General features: G+C 36.3%; 1 protein-coding gene across 6 annotated transcripts in view; it reads right to left on the bottom strand.

Annotated features, from left to right (window-relative positions):
- Positions 1-11,631, bottom strand: part of LOC105081966 (sodium channel protein type 1 subunit alpha) — a 75,905-nt gene extending 64,274 nt beyond the window's left edge. For all 6 annotated transcript variants that reach the window (XM_074363828.1, XM_074363827.1, XM_074363825.1 and 3 more), the window contains exon 1: positions 11,371-11,631. In XM_074363828.1, coding sequence (XP_074219929.1) covers positions 11,371-11,631 — 261 coding nt within the window. The remainder of the gene's footprint in view (positions 1-11,370) is intronic.
- Positions 11,632-27,445: the final 15,814 nt, after the last annotated feature.

A 27,445-nucleotide genomic window follows, 5' to 3' on the forward strand; every position in this document is an offset into this window, starting at 1 on the left:
CACATTAGGACATAGCAAGTATTAACCACATGTTTAACTTCCTACTAAGAATCTTTGACAAGGATTTATTCTCTCCATTTAGTCTTCAGATCATTCACAGATTTCTCATTTCTTTTCCCCTCTACCTTCAGGGTTTTCTAAATTCAAGTAGAGTAATCACTCCAAAACATTTACTGAGATGCTGTTTGAAAACAGTGCTTCCTGGCTGGTATGTGCAGAAGTGCCCCAAATCAGGGCTGTGAAAATGCTCTTCCAGCCAGTGCTGGTCTCCAGTTTGTTCCTTGTCTGTGACAAGACATTGAGAGCAAGTGTTTAGAACCTTGTAAGACAATTTGGCAAACTAATTTTAAATCTGTTGAACGTGTTAATTAAAAAAAAAAAAGGAGAGCGTACTTTGTGGGTCTGTTTTTCATTTCAATTTTCTGGAAATTAGTTTCATTGTAAAGGGACTTCACCTTCACAACAGAGAGTCTGAGAAGCATTGCTCTGCATTTAACTTTGATTCTGTATTTTCCCCCTTCATCTCTGAAGGACTGTGGTCCAGAATAGAGAGAGAACTGTATTACCAAGTTTATCTGTAGGAGGGCAGAGTTTCACCTGTGCTCATTGGAGGAGCCATCAATCACCTGTGTCTATAATACTTGGTGCCCTTCTTTGATTCATTCAGTGCTCCTGTCCCTAAATGACACTGTGAGATCATCATAAAATGTGAACAGACTTGCGCAATGGAAATGCCTTTGCCCCAGAGAGTACACACATGCAAGGACACCAAAAGACCGGAGTAAGCTCATTCAGGACTGAATATGGTCCACTTTGCAAACCTACTGCATATTCCCCAAAATTATGCTGAGTGAAGCCTGACAGAAATACTGTGGGCTAGGAGTAGGAAAGCCAGTGAAAACATAATGGAGAATATATATTTTAAAAATTAGAATTTCCTTACTTCAAATAATATTACAAGCCTAATTTTGGAATCGAAGAAGGAGTTATAAGTTATAGTCCATATGGGACTTAAATCATGGGCTTGAGGGAGAGAGGAATGAAGATGGTACTGGTTGTAGCTCAGTGGATAAGAATAATAATCCAGCAATTCCTGAGGAGATGGGACCACATGCAGAAGAGGTCACCTGTGACTCTGGCTGGGTGGCCACCCTCTAGCCCAAACCAGGAGCAGATGTAATAAAGGAAGAATAAAGTAGAAAAGATGGAAGAAGGGGGTGATGAAGCAAAAGGCAAAGCTGCAGAGGCCAAAAGAAAGTATGGAAGAGAGAAGGAAATTCTGTCCTGAGGACCACTAGGAAAAAGAAACAAGACTCAAACTGCAAGAAGCCAGCCATTTAGTTTATAAAAGTTAAGGATTAATGAAAGGACACTTGCCCCTAAAGACTCAAATACAAGTTTCCCCCAGATAATGGTATTGGTGGTACTGAACGATGAAGAGAGTCAAAAGGGAACACTGTTTACTTAAAAGTCGTCAAGTAACTCCAGAAGTTTCAAACATACAGATATTTGCCCTCCTCACTTCCCAGATAAGAAAGTAGTCAAAAAGGAAAGACTTAAAAGACTAGGCAAGATGTCACTGAACTTCAAACTGTATAAATAAATATTACGTAGCTTTAAGCAAATCAAGATTTAAGAGCTGTTCAACTGAGTGCCATTTTTTACCTTTTCCCCCCAGTTTGGTTTTTTTTCTTGTGGTTAAATATACATAAAACTTACCATCTTGGCCATTCTAAGTGTACAAGTTCAGTGTTCACTTTTTAAAAGAATGTACTGGATGGCTTATTAAAGTATCTTATCATCCTTTATTAGTTCAATAAAAATTTCATCAATGTAACTACTCAGGATAATTTTTATTGCACAGAGTCACTTCAGTAGAGAAGAAAAAGTTCAAAATTAGTGGTGGAGGAGAAAAGGCAGATACAGCAGTATCTAGCTTGAAACAGGCTTCTTTTTTATAGCTCAAGGCTATAGGAAATTCATGAAATCATTTTAACATGTGAATAATATTGTGCCTCAGAGCAAATTTTAAACAGCGTTTTGACTGAATTAGAAATGAGATTCTATATGTAAAATATCACTTTAAAGATACAGCTGCAGGACTGTTAACTCTTTATATACTAGATATTGATCAGACTTGTCACTTACCTCTTCACGTATAGTTACCAAACTCAAGTAGCATCTATTGAGTCCTTAAATGCTAAACTGTTAATGTGTATGAGCGTTGCAGACATCTGGAAAGCAGCCTGGACCTAGTTCTCAGCCCAATTGTTAATTCAGTTGATTTCAATGCAAAAGATGTGTGCTAACTGTTTAGTACAATATTTTTGCAAAGCTCTGTGCTAAAATTTATAGGAAAAGCAAAGATGTGTAAGTTAAGACCCCAAGAAGCTAGAAAATTAGTGAATGTTTAACTATCTACACTAATAGAAGAAAATCTAGAAGGGTAAGTGAAAGTTTCTTAGATTGGAAGTAGAATAGAAATATTATGTGAACTACAAATCTGAGCCACATATGTGATTTTAGATATTTGAAAAAAGAAAAAGAAGCAGATGAAATTAATTTTAATAATATTTTCTTTAACCCAATATACCCAATATATCATCACTGGGGGATGAAATCAGTGTTAAAAATGATTGAGATAGTTTACATCCTCTTTCATACCAATTCTGTCTTCAAAGTCTGACCTCACCATATTTCAAGTACATTTCAAGTACAGCAGCCGCACATGACTAATGTCTACCGTAATACTGGACGGCACGGACCTCCGCGTAAACCATTCACTGTTCTGCCAGGTCACAACCTCGCCAGCAAGCCTTGCCGGCTAAAAATCACTTCTGGCTCCAAAGAAAATAACAGCAGCAACAACAACAACAAAACCCAAACAGGCAAACATGCCTGGTAATCAAAGCTCAGTCACCTAGAAAGCAACATCAGGAAAACACAAGTAGGATTTGTTTTAACTTCTGTAGTTAAGAGTGCACACTCTGGAGTTGGATGCCTGGCTCAAAACCTGGCTGTGCTGCCTTCCAGCAGTGAGATCCTGGGCAAGTTACTAACTTGCCTGTGACTCATTTGCCTCTTTTGAAAAATGGGAATAAATACACTGAGCTCACAGAGGTACTGTGATTCCAATCTGACGCCTAGTATCCTGTACTTTCAACAAGTAACTCAGTGAGTCTGTAATAGGAGGGCTGGGGATCTGTTTTCATTGTCAATGCTCATGTTGTGCGCCTGGATTAAAACCCGTCCCCTTTATCCAGGTGCACAGTCAATAAGGAAACAATTACAATAGTGTGCCAGGATTGCTGTTTATGAATCTGTACTTGTTACTATTTAGTAATCTTCTCTTGTCTCTGGGTTTTTAGAAAGTGATGTGTTTATTTGTATTCCTCAGGATGGACACTGACTGTAACAAGCTACAGTTTTCCAGCTCCCTTCTAAAAATATGTCCATTATCTCAACTTTTCTTTCAGTTTGGGGGTCTTGTTCCTTTAAATAATTGTTTAAACCTAAGGCCCAGGTTTGTGTTTATCTAAAAATTATTGAAAAATAGCCAAATAACAGGATTGACTCCAAATGTACTATATTTGCCTGCTCTTAAAGTAAATGTACTGGCAAGAAATAACAGAGGAAGGTAAGCAATGATCATGAACAATAGAAAAATGCAGAATATGCTATTGGTGGATTACATTTATGCCTTAGCCTCAAAATTTAAACAGGCAATTTTCAACTTGTACTTACACTGTGATCCATAAATGTGTATGAAGGTGAATTGTTTGGAACTTTGAACATCTTTTCCCAAAGAAAGGATATAACCATACACACACACACACACACACATATATATATATGAATATTTTTGTTTCTAACTGAAAATGTTTTTAATTTTATTTTTTATTGAAGTGTAGTTAATTTACAATATTAGTTTTGGGTGTACAAAAAAGAAATTCAGTTATGCATATAAATATATACATACATACATAAATGTATTATTCATATATAGATTTTTTCATATATATGAATTTTTTAACACACAGATTCAAAAGCCTGTGTAATTCCTAATGAAATAGAATTCTGTATAATGACACTGTGGAACTTTATCACTGTGTATAAGAAAGTGTGACTCTGAAAACGGGAACAGACTTCTAAGTCCGGCTGCAGGGTACACCTCTCTCTCTTTGATACTGCCCTGGCACTCAAACTAGGGAAATCCCTTGGCTCTATCTTCTGCCAGAAGTGGGGTCAACTTTTTTCTAGCTCTAAGCTGCTGGCTCTTAAGAAAAGTTTCCAGAAGGAAGGGGCAGAATGAGAGTGCGGGGCAGGAGCAGAGATGCTTCAGAGGTTTGGGTATAAAAACTGCATAGAAAGTGAAGAGATTCCTATTAGTACCCATCTCTGGGGACATTTCTCATTCTGGGCCAATTCCATGGCATCTAATTTTATTTTATTTTTTTCCTATGAGCTCTCTAAATGGCCTCACTACTTCCCTGCCTATTTTGTACAACTTGTGGATTCAGGCCAAGATTCCCCTCCTTTTCTGGCCCCCTGGGATGGAAAGCTTCCTTACAGGTTCTTTATCTGACTCTGAAGTAAGCATGCAATATTTAAAAAAAAAAAGTTTTCTCTGCCAGTCTCCGTTATATTTTCCCCCTTAGATGAGGGATAATCAGCCTGAAGAACAACCCGTGAACGTGTGCCTGCCCGTGGTCCACCGCGCTTTAATATCCAGCCCTTATCGAATTGCACAGTGATCTTGACACCAGGGAATCACAAACCAAAACACTCACAGAGGCCAGGTAGTGCGAGGTTCCCGTCAATTTGGGGTATGCAAATCAGTGACGCCAGATCTGATATTGTATGATAAATCCTAAATATGCATGATTATATATGTGCATGTGCAATCTTCTGATTTATACATGTCAGAAACTAATTCAAAACTTTAAACAAGATTGTATGAGTCAAACAAAATGTGTCTGTAGGCTCAATGCCTCACAGTCAGGATTTTTTATCTTTGCTTTAAGCTCATGCAAAAGAAAAGGATTTATACCCGGAGAAGAGTCTGTGAGATTGCTTGTCCCTAGGCTTTAGCTGGGTGGAATAGTTGCAGTGCGGCCAGGGCAGGAGATGACCCCATCAGAGATGCCCAGCTGGGCTCCCATCAGCCAGGGTTACAGACGCCTCTGCCTCTATCACAGACAGAGAAGAAAGATTATATAGGTGAAATGATAAAATCTGGGGGGGTCAAATATTTCTCAACCCTGTATCTCCAGCCAATGTCATGTGTGTGGGATGCTATTATAAGATCAGTTAATTTTTCATCAACTGGAAAGGATCAGTTGGAGGCCTAGTTTTACTGCAGACTTTGCTGTGTGAGAACTTCAGGCAAATTATTCTGGGTCGATTTCTACATCCAAATGGAAAAGATGATTATAGCAATACTAACCTCAGGGCTGTTTTAAGGATGAAATGAAATGAAACATGTGAATTCCCTTAATGAATTCCAAAGTGCCATATAAGCACAATTACAAGATTAAAAATGTGTATCTCTCTGGTCCTCAAATACATACACAAACACTTACGTATTTCAAAGCGGTACCAAATTTCACAAGGAAACTTTGCCGCTTAAAATTTTCCCTCTCAGATTTTATATTCAGAAAACAAGGCCATCCACTTGCTCCCATCTGATACCTAAACATCACACTCCAAAACAGATTCTGATCCCACCCATCATTCTTTGTCTTCATTGTCAAAAATCTAGACCAAGCCTCCATAAAGACTCTCAACTAGATCTTTTAAAATGTAAAGTGGACATTATCACTTCTCTACCCAAAGCCTTCAGAGAATTCATTTTGCCTTTAAACTTCAAACTCTTTACAATGTACTAAAAGGTACCTTTATCTGGCCCCAGGCTCACTTTTCCAACCACATCTAATTCTCCTACTTACCACAGTCCCACTATATTATATCTTATTGTCGTCTGTTCCCTCTCCCTTTTTCTACCCTTGAGATCTCAACTTGAACGCCATTTCTCTACAGAGGCACACAATTTAAATTTCCTGAATCTGTCCTCTTTGGGAAAAAAAAAGGTGCTTATCATTCTATTAGAATCTTATGGGAAATGTAATTTTCTAATGATTTTAGAAACTGACCCAGACCCACTGAGTCTCAAAGATTTTAGTTTTTAACAAAGGCAGAGGATGTCCCTGATTGAGCAAAAGCAGTGAAGCAACCCATCAGGTTTGGGAAATAATGCCAGCCTAGGAGACAAGGAGTACAGCTAGCAAAGTGGCATGAGTAGAGGGGCAGGAAGAGCAGCGACAGGCTTACTTAGATCCTACCACTGACTTCTCTTTTCCACCAGTATCATTGGTGGGATGAGAGCAAACCCAAAGTAGCATAGCAGTGAGCCACGGACGCTGACAGATCTGGTTTTAAATCTAGTCTCTATTACTTAAGAGCTTTGTGATCTTAGGCAAATTACTTCACCTCAGTTTCATCATTTTAAGTAAAGATAAGAATTACCTTAGAAGGACATGTGGGTTAAATGAGAACTGTAAGTTTCCTGATACGTAATGCATAGGACAGAGCTATTGTTTTTGCTTGCCTAGCATCCCTCCTTCGACAGTCTCCATCTCTTCCTTCTAGAGAAAACCTCTGGCTCTCGTCTGGCCTATGGCTTGGGTGAAGCTGATCCACCCCTAGTCAACAATGGTCAACATGTGACACTGATCTGGCCAACGAGATTATCACAAACCCTTGGCTACAGTGATTGGTTCTGAAGAGGCCATGTGACCTAATTAGAACAAATGCCAGGACTTTTGTTAGAACTTTTGAAGAAAAAGTGAGCCCTTTTTCTTGGAGTTCCTAGGCTGTAGGATATTACTTTAGTGCTACTGATGGCTATTTCTATCATCTTGTGGTAAGAGCCAGTCTGCAAATGCAGTCAGTACAGACGAAAGGAGAACCAAAAATAGAAGAGGACTGTGTCCTGACGACGTTGTTTTAGGTACTGGATCCTGCGCTATTAAGACCAGATTTACCCCACACACACAGTTATTTGTTTGTTTTCAGAAACTAGCTTCTGTTGCCTTTTGGTCACTTTCATTTGAAGGGAATCTTGCTAATATGGCAGGTCCTTAATAAATGCTAACCATTATTTTACTACCATCCTCATCATTTTGGGATTATTTCTGAGGCAGAGACTGTGAGGTAACAAAGAAGGAAGGGACATGAGGATGAAATAACTGGTGGGTAGGAGAAAGAGTTGGAAATGAACTATGGCGCCTTGGATGTAAGGGAGAGCCTGAGTGGTAATTCTAGAGGAGCTAATAATATGCAAAGAAATATTGTAAACTGGGGACTCCATATGCACTTCATAGAATCGTGAACTTTTTCATCTATTTTTCTGATTTTTCTCTTAAGTTACTTTTGCAAGAAAAACTCCCTAATCCCAACTGAAAACAAAAGAAATGACTCTCCTTCCCCAATATAATAATTAAAAACTCCTGTGACAATGATACCCAGGCATGAATTTAAAATCACAAGTTCATATGTGATTCTTCACACAGCCTGAATAAGGAGGGAATATGCATCTCTTAGAAGAGCTGATAAAAAGGGAGAATAAATTGTTTTTAAATGGTTGATGAGACAACCAAGGAAAGAGTACATCTTTAAAAGGATACATATCTACATTTCTTAATTAATGAACATCCATTTTCACCACAGATCTAAAATACCTCATTCTATTTCCAGTATGCTATTACACTGTGAAAAGCACATTTCCTTCCATAGTACTATTGAGTCATCTGTAATTTTAAGAAGAACATGAGAAGGAAGAAGTTTTCTGTAATAAGAGTGGGTGAAGAATTTGAATGTATAGCCAAATGGTGCAAAATCAACCAAAGCTATGAAAGGAAACTATGAAAAAAGAAGAAAAAATGAGGAAATAAAGGTGGGTTCACAAGCTGAAATCTTCCTCACCACACAGCTTAAGTAAATAAACAAACAAAAGGAACCCAACCTGGGATCATGTTCTGAAGACCACGGGACCAGAGCTAACATGGTATATAAAATTCTGTGACTCTATTCTGCAGCCCTGTTATTTTATTCCTTAGTTCTTACCTTGGACTTCTGAAGGCTTACAACATCTGAAGGTCTGGAAAGGCTTCCATGCATCACGAGTGTTCATGAGATGGTTGCTACTATTTCTCCAGTTACTACTACAATATCACTGACTGTGGATTAAACTACTTTAACAAAATTTGAACATTATATAACTTGTACATTTTAAACCGGGACAAAGAAGATAAAAATATGTGGGCATATGCCATCTGAAAATACACCATCAGCAGTGACTTTTCCACAAGCTCACTGACACCTTTGTAGAAGATCACAGAGGACTTCACTGTGGTTTGTGCCCTTTCTATTCCTTACACATAAATCTCTTATATATGTATGACTGTACTTTAATCTAAAACATAACACAGATTCTGCAACCATGCTCATAATAGGCTTGCTTTGTTTATTCTCTATACTTTAAAGAAAGAAATTAGAGACTCGATATATAGATACAGATGATACATTAAGTATTGTATTTAAGTTAAGCCTTAGGGAGTCACCAGCCTGACTGATATTTGCATATTCCAACTCACTCAGGCAATAAAACCCACATGCCCAGTAACAGTAATGGTGGGAAATCTCATCCTAAGAAGCATTTTCACCAGAGACATTTCCACCATTAGACCCTTTACCCATGCCAGGAGCCCTGTTCATGTGTACTGCATTGCTTCATGAAGATCACCCTGCCAATCTCAGATACTCAAGTCACTAAAATGAAATTGGTCATTAAATATCAAAAGAAATATTTATGATTTTTAAAAGGTTATTATTTTCTAAGCATTCCAACTTCAATCAGAGGAAATGAGTTCAGAATTTAAGACGATTCCTCAATACTGAAATAATCCAATTATGAAAGAAAATTTAAAACTAGAAAAGAGTGGACAGGCAACTACAACAAGGTTTAAAACATGAGGTTGCAAAAAAAGGAAATTTCAAACACATAGCTCACTCATGTGTCCTAAGTCTGCCATGTTAGTTTTTAAGGATTTCAGTCCTGCAAAAAGTTTCATTTGTATTTCTGATGAATGACTTACATTTGGAGGCTCGCTTGATGTCAGCTCAATGTGAAAGCAACAGCTGCTCCTTACCTTGGGGAAAACTCCTTCCTGATAACAATATTTCCCTTATCAGGTTGTGCTAAGTGCACACTGCGATTTGTTCCAAAATGCCAAAATGTTTTTCCTTCCCGCACAATGTGCATTTGAAGATAAGGATAGAAGATGTTAAAGGCAAGTTTGAAGGTGAACCTCAAAAAGTTCACAAGGGTTACTTCAGCACAAGAATCTGGCCGGCTAGTCATTCCTCCTGAGCTGGTCTTTCACCCTTAGTTTTAAGACCTTTCTTTTAACTATTTGGAAGGGTTTGCATAATTTTGTTTTCCATCTGCCTTTATATCCTTTGTTCTGTCTCATTCATTATAAACCAATCGTGAATTGTTTTGTTTGGGGACATCCCCTCAAGACAACATCTTTTATCAGTCTGCAAACTCTTTAATCTAAAGGAAAAGATTGATTGGATGATCTGATTTCTGCAGAAAGAATAGCTACCCTTGTCAACAGGCATTAGTTCAATCTTTCTCAATGTATTCATTTATTGTTTTACAAATATGGACACAGCATGAGCTGGATGCTAGATTTCAGCCTTGTTTGGTAAAGAGGTAGACTCAGGCTGGCTTTTTATCATTTTTAGATGGTGATTACTACCAGAGCGGTGAGGGCTGGATGTCTAGGGGTAGCAAAATGCCCGCTGAGATGGAGCTCAGCATCCCATGGTAAGAAGAGCTCTGAACAGACTGATTATGTCCAATGGTTATAAATAAAGTAACATACTCTAGTGTTAATGAATTTCTGTCTAGAACACATCAGAGTCATTACTTCAAATAATAATTTTAAATAAGTTAAATGTTTGAATAATTGGATTATCCACATTTTTACTTTTTATACAAATAAACCCCTCATAGTCTTCTTAATTTGGGTTTGAGCTTTTCAGATGTCATATTAAATTAATTTCCAAGGGACTGATTTGATGATAAAATGCAATTTTTCTTGGAATTTAAATGGCAGTTATGAAACAGATAATCACTTACCTACTAAGATTTCGTAACACTATGTTAAAAAGCAAAGCTAAGTAAAAGTTAATTAATCTATGGAACGTGATTAATCTCTTCCTTTACTGTAAAATGGGCAAATCCGTTTGTAAAAGGGAGAAGTGTGTTCCACTTAAACCGGCTATATCCTGAAAAGTTAAAAAAAAAAATCTGAACATAATGAAGTTTTTACCTCTGAAAGCTGTAGTAGTCAATAAGTGATTCATAAAAGTGTCTCAAATCCACATACTTATGCACTCCATAAGGACTAACTTGACACAGAACTGTGTCAGCACCCAGGAGCATCCCTAAAACTTTCGGGGGTATTTTTCAGGCACATGTCCAACTACAAAATTTCATTTGCCTCATTACAATCTTTGTGCCTACCCTCCCACCAAGATTTCACAAATATATTGTGTTAGGCAAAAAAAGATAAGATTAAAAATTAACTAGTTATAAATTTATAGTTATAAATTTAATCTAAAATCAATATAATAATCTTTTTTTAGTTTACCTTTTTCTACAGTTTTCTTCTTGGTTTGGTGAAATCACGGTCATAATGAAAGGTTGGGTGCTTAATATAAAGTATTCACTTCAAGCATGGATATTCAAATATCATAATAGGTTCTTCAGAATACTACATTTTTGTTCATTCTTACCAATATCAGTATTTTTCTACCAAAATATTAAATAATTTTTAAACTGTAGTTTGTACAGGAATGTTTCTTTCCAAGTGAAAAAAACTTTCTTCAGAAGGTGAGTTGATGTATAATATATAATATGATACAGAAATTGAAAACCCTGTGGCATCAAATTTTGTTCCATGAGAAATTAATACTAATATTTTTGAAGTCTTTAAAACTTGTGATAATTTCAGGATTTTCAAGTACAGAAAACTGATAAACAGTAAATACGATCTCTGGGAAGATTTTTTAATTTGTTAAATTAGCTGCCTACAACTTAACATTTATTTTTAGGTATCTGTGGTGGTGCATTTGGAGTAGCTCCATCTGTTATGATATAATCCATTTACTTCTCATGTATGTGCATAAAGCAGAAGGGTACTTAGACTTTGTGCTAATTTAGCATGTGCTGGTGCTGTAACAGTCCAAGGTATATTGCGGCAGTTAGCGGCAAAATATGCCCGATTAAAAAACACTCACTTTCTTATTGACATAGTACGGGTCCAGGTCCTCCAGCGGCTCTGACACCATCTCTGGAGGGATGTCTCCATAAATAAATGGAAGGTTCTTTCCGGCTTCCAAGTCACTGTTTGGCTTTGGGCCATTCTCATCATCATTCTTGTCTGGTTTGGGGTTCTTAGCCTTTTCTTCTGCAATGCGTCTTTCAATAGCCGCAAGAGATTCTCTGGTGAAGAAGCTGAAGCTGTCAGGTCCTGGTGGTACAAGCACTGTTTGCTCCATCTTGTCATCCTGCACATTTTAATCACCATTTACTCTGCATATGAAAGTCCTTAAAAAAAAAAAGAATGCAGATATTTTAAGATTAAGAGATCTTAATATCAACAAACTCCTGTCTTGAAAAATGAAATAGAGGATTGAAATGTCCGTTTCCAATGAAACCGAAATGGAATTACTAAATATAAATTCTTCTTTTTTTGTAGTAAGAACATTTAACTTGACATCTTTAACATGACCCTTTTAACAAATTTTTACGTATGCAAGACAGTACTGTTAACTGTAGGCGCGAAGTCGTACAGCAGCTCTCTAGAACGTATTGATCTTACGTAACTAACACTTCCTGCCCAAGGATAGCAACTCCTCATTTCCTCCTCCTCCAGTTTCTGGGAACCACCATTCTACTTTCTGCTTCTGTGAGTTTGGCTTAACAGATATGTTTTCTATCTCAGGTTTTATTAAGTGTCCCATGTTTATTAATTCTTGTGCTTTGCCGAGACAGGAACTGTGCCATAACTTAAGTAGTTCAAGTACAGCCTTAATTAGAGTACATTAGCTAAATGCCACCATGTCCCAAATGGGCTGTTCACTCTGCGAGCCACCCAGAAGATGAAGATGTATCCCCACAGAGATGATGGTTAGCTTATCAACAGGATGAAGTGGAAAGGGAGTTGTCTCGGGAGGATATAAAATCCAAATCTCTAATCCTGACAAGTGGCTACTGGCCAAGCTGGTCAGAACAGTTGGCTGCAGCCAGCCTTAATGACCAGTCAAACAGCCACTACTGTCTGGATTGAACCTTCATCTCTTCTGAGACACAGACACTGCATCTGTGACCTCTCATGTCATCAGCCATGCTAGGGTCGGCTTACTCAACACATACTGAAAGAGATCATCCAAGGTCATGACAGTTGTGTGAGCAAGAATGAGAGAAAGACTAGGCTGGAAAGAAATAACTAGATCAGGCTGTGGGTGGGAAAAGAGAGCATTAGATTCAGGGACACCAGGATTCTCTTATTTCAGGAAGAAAATGAAGAAGAAGGCAGTACCACAAGCTCAACAGGAACTGAGGTGTTTTTCTTCACTAAAGTAATAATGATATTCTGCTGATTCCATAGTCCTGCAGTGCGAGACATATCCTGAGGATCCGAGGCAAAACTCTTGATTCTGTGTTGCTGTCAGACCTGATCTGATGCCAGAGGCCAAATCCCAAATGTATTGCTTTAAGGAATATTTAATACCAGCTCAAATTTCACAGATATGACTGAGCCAAAACTTCCCAGAGCCTAAACTACTGTCTGGCCACCAGTTTTATGTGGACATTGCATTAACTCATTAAAGCAAGCTATGACACAGTTAATTGCAGCTTTGGTGCAAATGAACTACAATAATAAAATTGCAGCCCTAACTATCTTTTGAGAGGTAATACAGGAACCTCACATTTCACTGAAGGAGGTTCCCACTGCTATGAGGTTTGTGATCATATTTTTTAGGGAGGACCAGAAACAAGGGAGGGGGATGTAAGTCTAAATTTGTACTCTCTGTCCATTAAGTGAACCAATGAAACTTTCTGAGGTTCTTACAATCTAGCTGCAATCAGCTTAGGGCCTAGAAAAATAGAAACATTGAATCAGTAAATTTAAATCAAGGGAAAATGAATGTTTTGCCTTAAAACTCTACTTCTCCCATAAGGCAACAGGAAAATACTGGCATTTATTTATCTGGAAATAAAGGTTTAGAGATAACAAGCATGGTTCATTTTCTAAGAGAAGTATTGTAACATAGATGTATGCATGGTTTTATTTTTAACTAATTGGTTTTTTGATTAAAAAAACATGTAAATGATATAAATTCAAAACATTTAAAAAATACAGTGCAAATTGTCCCTTCCATCTTGTTCTCCAACAATCAGTTCCTGTTCCCAAAGGTAATCACTGTTACCTGTTTACATATATTTTTCAGATACGTCCTAGGTAAACTCTAATCACAAGGGTGTATGTATACTAACACATTTTCTGTTTAAAAACACATACACACAGTATCTACTATACAAACTGTTCTGCACCCTGCATTTTTGACTTAAAAATATATATTAGAGTTCATTCCTTATCTGCTTTATAGATTCAACTTTTTTTTATCAACTACATAGTTTCCCATTGTTTGTACATACCATAATTTCTTGAATCAATTCCCTAGTTATGGGTATCCAGGTTGTTTTCAATCTTTTGTTATTATAAAGTTACAATTAATCTATTTTACACACATACTTTCACATACCTGAGGATATATTTATAGTATCAATTTCTAAAATTGGACTTACTATGCAAAAAGTGAATCTTTAATTTTGTTATTATCACAAAATTACTCTCTATGAAGGCTGCACCAAATGATTCTCTTGATGACAATGTAATAAGATGCTTGCTCATCTACATCCTCACCACAGTGTGTTATTATATTTTCAATATGTCCAACCTGACTGGGGCAAAAATGGGGTCATATTATAGTTTTAATTTGCATTTGTCTTAACTACAAGAAAAGTTGAAGTTTTTCTTCATACGTTTAAGAGAATATTTTCTTTTCTGGGACTGCTTATTTAAATAACAGTTCATGTTTTTATTTTCTTTTCCTTTTTAGTTTATAGCACCTTTTTAGATACAACATGAACCATTTAATTTTGGGATGTAAGGGCTTTTAGAAAAACATACAGTGTATGTGCTTTGACTTTATGATGTTTTTGTGCTAGAGACTAAAATAAATAAATTAAAAATTTTAAATGTTATATGATGATCCAACTATTACTCTACTTTGGTGTCTAGATTTTGTGTCATGCCCTGAAAAGTATCCATGTTCCTGGGGGTGTGGAGGGACATACCATATATCATGTTTTCTTCTTGCATTTTTAGCATTTTATGCTTTAATTTTATAAATTTATATCTTTGATCTGTTTGGAATTTGTTTTCTATATGGAGTGAGGTAGAGATCCACTTGTTTCCAGTTGTTCCAACATTAATTACTGACTAAGCTAACTTTTCTCCATCAGTGAAATATATATATATATATATATAACCCCAAAAGTCAGCAACAAACTTTGCAAATCCTAGATGTATTTTCATTAAGGCCAAAACAAAAAGCAACACTATTATTTAACAATTTTCTGGAGGTACAAACCGATCCAATTAGGAAGTAAAATACAGTTATTTGCATAGTATATGATTTCATGCCTAGAAAACTCAACAGAAACATCTGAAAAATTCCTGAGAATGGTAAAAGAATTGAGGTGTCTGAGTTCAACTATAACATAAAAAAAGTCAACAGATTTCCTTTATAAGAATAGCAAAAGTTTAAAAATAGAAAGAAGAAACCAGAAGCTTTCCCACTAAGATTAGAAACAAGGCATGGATGTCTCCTCTCACCACACCTTTTCAACATCAACATGGAAGTCCTAGCTGATGCAGTAAGACAGGAAAGGAAATAAAAGGTATACAGATTGAGAAGGAAGAAATAAAAATGTCCTTGTTTGCTAAAGACATGATTGTTTGTAATAAAATATCCAAAAGAATTAACAAAAGAACTCCTGGAACTAATAAACAGTTATAGCAAGTTTGTAGGCTACAAGGTTAATATACAAAAGTAAATTGCTTTCTTACATACCAGCAATGAACAAGTGAAATTTGAAATAAAAAACAAAAAATCATTTATATTAGCACCACCCTGAACAAAAAAATACTTAGGTATCAATTTAACAGACTAGTGCAAGGTCTATATGGATAAAATTATAAAATTGATCAAAGAAATCAAAGTACTAAATAAATGGAGGTATTCCCTGTTCATGAATGGGAAGATTCAATATTATCAAGACGTCAGTTCTTCCCAAATTGATCTCTATTGATCTACTGATCCATGAAATCTTAATCAAATTATTTTGTGGATATTGACAAACTGATTCTAAAATTTATATGGAGAAGAAAAAGACCCAAAATAGAAAACAAATATTGAAAGAGAGCAAAAAAGTTGGATAATTGATAGTACCTGAGTTCAAGACTTACTATAAAGCTACGGTCATCAGGACAGCATGGTATTGGCAAAAGAATAGGCAAACAGATCAACAGAACAGAATGGAGAGACTACAAATAGACTTACATAAATATAGTCAACTGATCTTTGATAAAGGAGCAAAAGCAATACAATGTAGCAAAGACAGTTATTTCCAACAAATGGTGCTCAAACTGGATATTCACATGCAAAAAAATGAATCTAGACACAGATTTTATACTTGTCACAAAAATTAACCTAAATGAAATCACAGACCTAAATGTAAAATGCAAAACTATAAAATGCATAGAAAGTAATATAGGAGAGAATGTAGATGGTCTTGGGGAGGTGATGACTTTTTAAATAAACACAAAAAGCATGATCCATGAAAGAAGTAACTGTTAAGCTGGACTTCATTAAAATTAAAAACTTCTGCTCTGAGAAAGACAGTATCAAGAAAATGAATAGACAAGCTACAGACTAGGAGGAAATATTTGCAAAAGGCAAAAGCTGATAAAGGACTGTTATCCAAAATATACAAAGAATACCTAAAACTCAACAATAAGAAAACAAACAACTTAATTTTAAAAATGGGCCAAAGACCTTAACAAATACCTCACCAAAGAAGATATATGGATGGCAAATAGGCAAATGAAAAGATGATTCACATCCTGTGTCATCAGGGAAGTGCAAGTTAAAACAACAGTGAGATACCACTATATACCTATTAGAATGACCAAAATCCAGAACACTGACAATACAAAATGCTGGCAAGGATGTGGAGCAACAGGAACTCTCATGCATTGCTATTTGGAATGCCAAATGGTATAGCCACTTTAGAATAAATTTTAGTAATTTCTGGCAAAACAAAATTTACTCTTAGCATATGATCCAGCAGTTGTTCTTCCTGGTATTTACCCAAATGAGTTAAAAATGTATGTCCTCACAGAAGCTTGTACATGGATGTATATGGCAGCTTTATTCATAAAAGACAAAATTGGACATGAGCAAGATGTCCTTCAGTAGGTAAATGGATCAAAAACCTTTGGTGCATCTAGACAAAGGAATATTATTTAGCACTGAAAAGAAATGAACTATTGAGCCATAAAAGTGCATGGAAGAAACTTAAATGCATATATTAGTTACTAAGTGGAAAAGGCTAGTCTGAAAAGGCTATATACTGTATGATTCCAACTATATGACATTTTGGAAAAGGCAAAACCGTGGAGACAATAAAAAGCTCAGTGGCTGCCAGGGGTTAGAGGGAAGGGAAAGATGAATAAGCAGAGCACAGAGGATTTTTAGGGCAGTGAAAACTGCTATGTATGATACTATGTTGATGGATACATGTCATTATATATTTATCCAAACCCACAGAATGTTCAACACCCAGAGTGAACTATGGACATTGAGTGACAGTGGTGTATCAGTGTAGGTTCATCAGTTGTAACAAAGGTACCACTCTGGCATGGAAGGTTGATGGTGGACAGTGCTTGTGTGAGAGCTGGGCATATATAGAAACTCTACTTCCTGCTTAGTTTTGCTATGAAGCTAAAAAATTCACCTATTTAAAATGGGGAAAATACAATTGATGAAAATTTCCTGAATACCATGTAAGAATTTTCTAAAAGCTTTGAATAAACCTAAAAAGAACTGTAAATGGATAGAAAAGCACATTGTATTCTTAGGTAGGAATACTTTATAGATATGAAATTTCCCTAAATTAATTAATAAGTTAAACGCAACCCCCACAAAAATGAGAAAAATCTTAGAACTATTCAAGTTCTTTGAAAGTTTATATGGAAAAATAAACAAAAATAACCAGAAAATTCTTAAAGTGAACTTCAGTTTCAAATTCCTCTTTATTATAAGAGCTGTGTAAGATAAAGTGTTTAAAATTTCCAAATGATCATTTTTTCCACTAATTTGTTTATTTATGTGTAGCTTCATTACATCATAATCCATTAATATGGCTTATACCATTTCTATTTCTTGGAATTTACTGAGATTTCCTTTTTGTCCTAATAAAAGTTTTTTTTTCCAGTGTCAGTTTTTTCTTAAATTTTATTTTATTGAGTTATAGTCAGTTTACAATGTTGTGTCAACTTCCAGTGTAGAACACAATTTTTCAGTTATACATGAACATACGTATATTCACTGTTGCATACTCTTCCACCATGAGCTAACACAAGATCTTGTATATATTTCCCTGTGCTATACAGTACAATCTTGTTCATCTATTCTATATATATCTGTCAGTATCTACAAATTTTGAACTCCCAGTCTGTCAATAAAAGCTATTTTTAAATGACTTCATCAAGAACACAGAAAAGAAGCTTATTCTTTGTTTTAAAGCTATGGAGTTAAGTATATCTCAATTAAATCTACCTTTGTTCTTATTTATTTAGACTTTCTATATCTGTACATATTTTTGTTCTAGTTGATCCATTATGAATTGTGAAAGGTGAACTAATGTCTATTTTTAATGTATTTCTATTTTTGTTGTACTTCCTGTAATTTTGGTTCTATGAATTTTAATGCTGTACTATTTGATGTGTAGATATTGCTTATAATGAGATCTATGCAGTGGATTGAAGCCTTTATTACCTTAAGTAGCCCTCATCTTACTTTAATTTCTTTCCCTCTGAAGATATCTTTGTCTGATATTACGTAATGACTCCTACTTTCTTCTTATTTGCATTTATCTGGTATGTCTTTGCCCATCCATTTTGTTTCATCCTTTGTATTTCACTGCTTTAATGCTTTCCTTAATGTATATGTCTAGATTTTGTCCATAGATTTTTTTTTGAAGTATAGTCAGTTACATTGTGCCAATTTCTGGTATACAGCATAATGTCCCAGTCATGCATATGTATATATATATTATATATAGAATACATAGATATATATATATATATATACACACATATATTTGTTTTCATATTTTTTCATTAAAGGTTATTACAAGATTCTCTTACAAGTGTTTCTCAGGTTGTAGCTTTTACGTTTTTCCTTACAGACAGGTATAGATATATAATCCTTAATATAAACATATTTTAATGTGGAAGAGGTCATGTCATTAGAGTTTATGAGACAGGCTTTCAGGCAGAGAAGACGTAGTTTGCCTTAATATCTGAACTTCTAAAAAGTTAAATAAGTTACTTTAAGAGAATCAGACAAATAAGTAAATCATAAAATTAAGAAATAGTAAATGATGAAAGAAAAATTAGAAATCATCTAATCCATCCTTCTCATTTAATAGAAAACAAACAAATCAAAACAAAATTGACATTTCTTTGTTTAGAATTTGTTTCTAAAATAAATATGTGATTTGTCCAGGGTCACAAGCTTATTAATGAACAGGAATCAGAACTTTATTTCCTGACTCCCAAACTAGTGCCTGCCCATTTCTGATAGTTATGAAATAACCTTCAAGTTCTTACATGATTTTAAACTTAAATAAAATGTATGCAAATATAACACAAGTGTCCAGGTTAAACTTGTATTCATTCAATGATTTACATTCCCTGGAAAAACTTAAAGCAAATCTAGTATTTTGGCAGAAATGGAAATTATCTTTAAACACCTGAAAAACAGGAGACACCAAAAAGAAAAAAGAGATGATCATAATATTTATATTTAGAAATTGTATTTTGCAGGTTTGAAATCTGATGATTTATCTTTTCACAGTCAATTTATATTTAACTTGTGTAACTGTTTTGTGTTTTGGTAAACCTGGTTATTTCTATTTGCCACTATGTAGATCACTTTGTATAATTCATCAGCCCCACTCAATATCCCCAAAGGTTTTCTAACCAAAGTTGTAATTATTACAACATTGATGTGTCTTGACCACCTTGTACCTTATAATTTGAAGTGGGGAAAATTCATATATCTGTAATTCTGTCTGTAAAATGGTGTGATTTTCAAACTAAGGAGAAACAAAACAGACTGCTGCCAAGATGACTGCCAGCTACTTGAGTGTCCCATTCCTATTCTGGGGAAAACCATCTGGGCATGGCCGTTCGTGAAGAAGTGTTTCAGCTGATTTTTGGTGTTTCTGCTGCCCACTTTACAAAAGAATGTTACTGCCAACAATAATAAAAATAACTAGGCAAAATGTTATTCTTAGGTTCTGATCTCACATCATTTTTTTAATACCCAAGAAAGAAACTGCTTTTACATAAACTTTCACAAGTCTAGGAAATATTGTTTTATGAATTTCTTTTCTAGAAATAATTGGATTTGATGTTTGCAATAAAAGCCTTCATTTCATGTGGTTATTAATAATACCCCTTTTTAGTATTATAATTGGGATTAGCAAAACAACATATTTCATCTATGTGTTTAAAACATTTACATTCTTTAAAAACTTTGTTACCCACCCCTAAATTTTCACACTATATGCAAGTTACACTTAAAATAAGGTTACATATGTAATATATGTCTACATGTACATGGGTTCATTTCAAGAGTATTTTTCAGGACATCCTAATAATAAACTACCAACTACAAATCTCAGTCAATCCCCTAGTGCCTTTATTGATCCAACATTAATAAGCTTCTTTGTTCAAACTGACAACATCATTTATTACTCTGTTGAATAAATGGTCTATATTTACTTCAGATGCTAATGCAAAGCTAACATAAAGAATGAAATTAAAAAGTATTGTATGTTGAACTAAAATAAAACACTGCATTCTAGGAGTGTGTGGTTTCAAGAAATATACAACCAGCACTTTATTATTAATAAAACTGTGCAATTATTGGGCATCTTTTGCCTCACTGTAATTATTGAATTAAATGTTGAGAAGAACAAAATATCAGTCCTAATGCTCCAATCATATCAGTTGGAGTTGACTTTGAAGATAATCCCATTTGGCAATATATTTCCAAACATATTTGCTGAATTAAAAAAAATACATAGACTCATTAATATCAGTTCCCATGATGTATTTGACCATGTAGCCCACAGGCTTGTACTCTTGCCCCACAGAGAACTCACCCACTCAAATATAGCTCTAGTAGAAATTTTCCGTCTTTAATCTTGTTTTTCTTTGTTCAATGGAAAATTTTATTTGGCAAAATAATTAATTGGGTCCCGTTTTATGGGCAATTGCTATTTCCAGACTATGCCTTTACACCATTAATTCGTTTACTAAACTCCAGAAACTACACGACCACGACCTAGTATGAGACATATCTTGAACTTAGTGGATTCCTGAATTAAAAGATGCTATCACAGTATAAGTGCTGAAATGTATGTGTCCAACTTGGACTGAGAGCCTTAGCCATTAGAAAATTCATTCTGTGGTGGCACAGTTAAGTGAAATACAAGTTTGTGTGTTCTGTTTATATATTTTTCTTTCTCTATCATGTCAAGCAAATTGAATTGTGGGATCTTTATTACCTCAGGCATTTTAATAGAGCAGTAAATAGGAGTTGCTTGAAGTCCATGCTTTCCTCTCTCTCTTGGTAAAATCTGTTTTTTTTTTGTTTGTTTCTTCTTTTAAAAATTTTTTAATGGGGGGAGGTAATTTTAGGTTTATTTACTTGTTTAAACAGAGGTTCTAGGAATTGAATCCAGGACCTTGTGCATTCTAGGCATGCACTCTGCCACTGAACTACACCCACCCCCTTAAAGTAAAATCTTTAATACAGTGTAGACAAGAGGCTAGAAGTCCCAGAACAGGGGACAGAGGGGAGAGGGCTGCATAGGTGAGTAGTGAGAGTCTCTAGGCAGGGAAGGGGATGGCGGTGCCCTAGGTATGGGATAAAAATCTCAGAGAGGACAGCTTGGAGGTTAGATCCTTGACAGAGAAGATCTTAGTCTTGCCAAAAACTCCTGTATATCAAGCATGGCACAGAGTCGCAGATCTTACGGACTAAAACGGGTGAATTAGGCACCATGGTGGCAATGAAGTGGTAAGAGGATTATACCTCTCCACCTACTGCCATGTTGACTTGCAGGCCCTCCCAGTAGGTGGGGTTCCTGGAATGTACTTCGTTGCCCCATTGTCCATTTGACCATGTGACTTGCTTGGGTTGATGGAATGTGAGACAAAAAGATAGCCTTCAATCAAACAGAAGCTTTCAAGGCAATGTTGTGGCCAAGCTAGACTCTTACTCTTTTCCCTCTTCCCTGAGACTGGCGTGCCTGAAATAGGGGCTGTTCCCTTAGCCTGGGTCCTGGGATAGGAAGACACATGGAACAGAGCCGCCAGGGCCAAACGGCAGCCACTTATATACCTGTAAATCACTGAGACTTCGGGGGGGTTGTTTAACAGAGCAAAGCTGATTTATCCTGTCTGGGAAAGCCATTCATCAATGGCCAGATCACTGAACTGATCAAACAAATAATAAGGAAACATATCTCTCAAACAACTTTTGACTGAGATTCAGTCCTGCTATAGTTTTTCAGGCCCTTCCTGTACTTCTGTCATGAAGAACGTAAGTATTGTTAGGATGTTTTTCTTCCCTTAGAAGCCAGCTATAGAAAGTCAGGTGGTGGAAAGTTCACATTATAAACCTTGTGAAATTCAGGTTCTTGATAGTCATACTCGGAGTAAAGTGAAGGAGGCTCTTGGCCACAGCTTTGATTCATTCATATTAAGAATACTGATGGCCAGGGCAGGGAGGTTGTAGCTCAGTGGCAGAGCACCTGCTTGGCATGCGTGAGGTCCTGGGTTCAATCCCCAGGACCCCCATTTACAGAAGTAAAATAAAATAATAAATAAACTTAATTACCTCCCACCTTCCCCCCAAAAAGTAAAATTAAAAAAAAAAATACTAATGGCCTTAATTACAAATTATTTAAGTTAAACTCTTAATTATAAATAAATCATTTACATTAAACTTAATTATAAACAAATTATAATCAAATTAATTAAGTTAAAATCTTTTAGTAAAAGAAGACTTCCATGTTAGAAATACTCTTATTTTGTGGGTGAGTCACAGAGATCTGGGAGGTAAGAGAGAGTAGAAGACTGAGCTCACGGCTGTGTCTGTGGGTACAGATCTGGAGAGACTGCGTATGAGGTGAAGGGCACTACAAGCCTCACGGGTGTGGGTCTCCGATGCCTGCTTAACCCAGCGGAGGGAGGCGCATCCAAGTCCAGGCTACTGCACGCGGCAGTTAGAGCGCAGTGGATTAACCGGAGAGCAGAAGTGCAGAAGCCAGTCCTGCTCACCTTCCCTTCCTGGTTGTTCCATTTTTCTGTCCCAACTCTCCCTGATTCTCCATTTCCTCCCTTTCCTCGGCCTCCGTCTCACATCCGTGGCTCATCTTCCCCCCACTATCTGCTCCTTTGCAGGAATGTCAGTAGTCCATGTAATATATATATTTTTTGAAAACCACTGTCAAAAAGTAATTTAATATAAACCCCACAAAGATTCAGGGAACGAATGCCATTTTCTTGCTGCCATCTCTCAGGCAATGCAAGTCATTTGTGCCGAGGGCACTGGTCAAGGTGGGGCTTACGTAGCTATAAGCAGCAGCCGGGGAAATAGTGCTAGAGTCAGCATGTGTCCTTTTATTGCTGTGGGACAATAATGGGAGGGAAAAAGTCAGGCTTACTTGGTACAATTCCCATTGAAGAAAAACAGAAGCCAGCATGGTACTTTTTCACATAAGATGTCAGGGCTGGGGGGGCTGAGGGGGGGAATGATAACATTTCCTCCTTGCAAATATTTATCTTGATAATCATTTCAGTGAAACAATGCAATATTTTCAATCAGGTGAGGGGCTTCTCTTTGGCATAAACAACTTGAAGTTACTTTCTGCTCAAAGAAATTTCTCTGACACCATCTCTTCACAAAGCAAAACTGCCCGTGGGAAAATATTGCAGAGAAGTGAGGGGCAGCTGGGTAGAACTACAGGGGAAAGAAAGAGAGAAAGAGATGGAGGAGGAGGGGGGAGAGGAGTGCTGCACACAAATCACCCACCCTGGGGGAGGAGTAGCTGCTGTCCAACATTTTCACCTTTCAGACTGGCCTGAAGACAATGGGAACCTTCCCGAGTTACAAGGAACTGAGACCTGAAGTATCAGAGCTGCAGAAATTCAGTTGAAAAATATGAACACTAAACAATTATAGGCAAAACAATAATATTATGTGCAATTAGTACTATAGACACTTGTTCAAAGAGAAACTGTACCTGCACTGGGTAAGCTGAAAGAACTTACAGAAAACAGATCTAGAAAGATTAGAGATGGAGATAATTTCCTGACAAAAATTCACTAGATTATGTTTTCTTTATATGTTATTTATCACCTATGACATACAATTATGATTAATTTGTTATATATGATTTACACTTATATTAGCTGCTTTATCTTTCAGCCTACAGTGTGAACCCAGTCATTCTCACTATATTCCTTTTCTGGTGTACTGGTCTGGGTTAAAGTAACCCTCTAGCTATTGCTATAGTTTTTTCTAGATTGAGTGCCCACCAGCTAATGATAATCACAGATTTGTTTGGAGCGGCCACGACCAGATGTCCAGCACATCTGTCACAGCAGACAGAGCCTTAGCCAGGACTATTCCTGTCTCTCTGTGCGGCACATGGTGTGTGCAATCAGTTTTGTTTGTTCTTCAAATGTTTGTGCAATATATACCATTTACAAGGCTGTGGGCAGGGCTGTGAAGGATGTAAGTTACTAAGTGGAAAAGAACAATATTGGGGATACTGGAAGGTAAGCAAATTCTTTTTATAACCTACTTTATAAAACAGCCACTTGGACGTTGACTGGAGAATTAGGTATTTTCTGATCTTAATGGATTCATTATTTTTAGTCCCAGAGAGGAGGGAAGTGAATGTTGAACACTGAAACTGAAAACTGAGTATCTCCCTCAATCCCACAAGTCAAGAGAATGTTTGTGTGGTTGGGATGGGGGGTGGGGGGTGGGCAGTGAGCTGCAACACTGTTCTGAATTATTACCAATAAACCAGGTTTTAATAATGGGCAACCACTGTGCCATCTGTATTCACAGTCTCACACAAAATTATCAGGCCACAGTGATTTTTCTCTAATCTAGATGCACATTTTAACACTCATCTCATTTAAAGATATTTTTAGTACATCAAACTGAATGTTAATGAACATGTGAGACAAGAAAACACAAAGTTCAAGGCATGTCCTGCATTCCTTCCACCTCACCATATTCGTGGTGCCAATGCCTTTTATTTTTCAGGTGTCAGTGAAGCACTGGAAAGAGAGAGTTAAAACAAAAACTCCAAATGAAAAAAAAAAAGCATGCTTTTTGGATCCGTTTCTATTCTTCCATCTTAATATAGTTTCTGACATTTAAATGCTGAGAAAAGTTTCCCTTTTTGTTATCCTCCATAGCAGGTAGCAGCTGAAGTTGTTCAACTATATGCTTTGTTAAATTAAACCTTATAAATAATTTAAATACTATTATCACATTCAACTAAAGATGACACTCAAATGATTTTTCCTTCTGCTTAAATTCCCCAGTAGTTTTCACCTACTACTTCATCCCTAACCCCCAATAAAGTCCCACAGCCCTTGGGCTAGGCAGGGTTTGATGGTTTTTAAAATGTAATGGAGTTGGTTTAGAAGAGTGCTTGACATGTTGAGATGACTGCTGTTCTTTTCTGGGTGGAGTATTGGGTAGTGGAAACATCATGGTGTCCAAAGGCCGACTCATCAATGGGACTGGGCTGGTAGATTGGAGTAGGAAGAGCCAGGGCCACCTTAAGCCTTGAAGGATGCTAGTAGCCACCATGATGATTTAAGGAATCTGAACAGGGTTGCCAGAAAGAGTACATGACACGCAGTTAAATCTGAACCTCAGATAAAAAAACAGATTCTGTTTTTCAGTGTAATAAGCATATCCCATACAATATTGGGGTAGACTTATACTAAAGAACAAGTTTATCTGAAATTCAAATTTAACTGGGTAGCCTGTATTTTTATTTACTAAATCTGGCAACCCTAAATCTGAGGAAAGGCTTCTCTGCTAAAAAAATTATTTTCTCATTGCCTAAGATTCAATTAATATTTGACATGAACATTTTTAGTTCAGTTAACCAGCATTCTCTTTTAAAAGACAAATATCTCTAGGAATTACATGTCATTCCTGTGTCAGTGTGAATTAATTTAAAGAGACTGCTTACTTCTCAATGTCTAGCTCATTTCTCAGAATCAAAGGGGTCAATCAGTCAGACAGAGGGCCCAGGAGCTCCTTCTTTTTGGCGGGAAGAGGTCAAGTGTGTGGTTGGGCAGAAACTTAACTTCAGTGGGAGGATACTTACGGATGAACTAATCTTACTGGGGACTTTGTGACAGAATCATCAAATGGCAGGATGGAATGGAGCTAAGAGTATAAGGTAGTAGTGCCAGAGAAAATGCACTTATTCTAGAAATTTTCTTGAAGAGAGTGCTTAATTCATGAGGGGAATCAGGAGTGAGCTCTATTTTTCAGAAGTGGATAATGGTAAATGCTAACATCAGTAGCAAGGAGATTTTCACAAATGGTGGAGAGATGGCAATAAAAGTAAAATTTTAAGACAGATCAAGTTATCTAATTTCATGGCACCTCAGTATGTCTAAACAACGGTGGTTATGTTTATCATACTGGCTTCCATTTCCAACGGACATCTCAAAGTGAAGGTTCTGAGAGCCCAGCTCTTCGCCTGGATGATACCTGCCTCCTCACATGCTATAAAGTCAGATCACTGAGGATGAAACTGGCAAAGCCGAACAGCCACAATCATGAGGAGAAAAATGTTGTCATGCATTTGTGTGAGTCACAAACTATTAACTTCTCAGAGATAAAGCAATTATATATTCCCTTCCATCTTACATATGAAAAGGACAAGTGAAAGCGAAAGGACAAGATCAATTTGGCGACATTACCTCCTCTTAAACATAGTCTAGGCCACTAGGCTTTCCCATCACCAGAGGCCCCCAGTCTATGTTATCTTCACCACTCACTGGGCAGAAGACAGATACTTTCTTATAAAATGTAGCTAATATGTTATATATTTACCATAGTGACAAACCCCTTTTCACCTCCCATAACACCCAGAAGAGTAAATATGTACTTAACAGACCTCCAAAATTTTTGATTAATTAAACAATTGTTCTTTAAAATTCACATTTTAAAACAAAAGCCCCCATACATAGTCTAAATTTCAAAATCTAATATTTTGTTATCTATTAATTTATTCATATTGCTGTTACTCTTAACCAAATAATCTGTTCAAAATTTCATTTTCCTAAGATTTGTGTTTTAAAAAATATAATTTACCAAAACTCATTCGGACTACAATTACATTCTATATCAATTACTAGCATGTTATTGCACCACAATCTGCATGAAACAGATGTCAGAACATAATGATCTAAGAGACACACACTACTATACATAAAATAGATAAACAACAAGGACCTACTGTATAGCACAGGGAACTATATTCAATTTCGTGTAATAAGCTATATTGGAAAGGAATCTGAAACTATCCTGCATTGTATTTTAATTTTTTTACTCCTTTTAAACAATGACTTTTGTGGTAAGAAAACTAAACAGCTGTCTGACTGATGGGGAAAGTTATACAAGCACAGCTTCGCAGCAATGTACTAATGCAGCACAGAGATGCTGCAGAGAGGCTGGAATTAAAATCATTTCTTTCCAGAGCAGCACTGCTTGCTCTAGGCTGAGATAAAAAAGCGATTTTCTTTTCCTTTCTTTCCTTCTTAAAATTCACATAACTAATCTAACATTAATTCCTTTAAACACTAGCTGCAAGGAAAGAATACTGCTT

The sequence above is a fragment of the Camelus bactrianus genome, chromosome 5, assembly GCF_048773025.1.
Source record: "Camelus bactrianus isolate YW-2024 breed Bactrian camel chromosome 5, ASM4877302v1, whole genome shotgun sequence".
Taxonomy (NCBI): Eukaryota; Metazoa; Chordata; class Mammalia; order Artiodactyla; family Camelidae; genus Camelus; species Camelus bactrianus.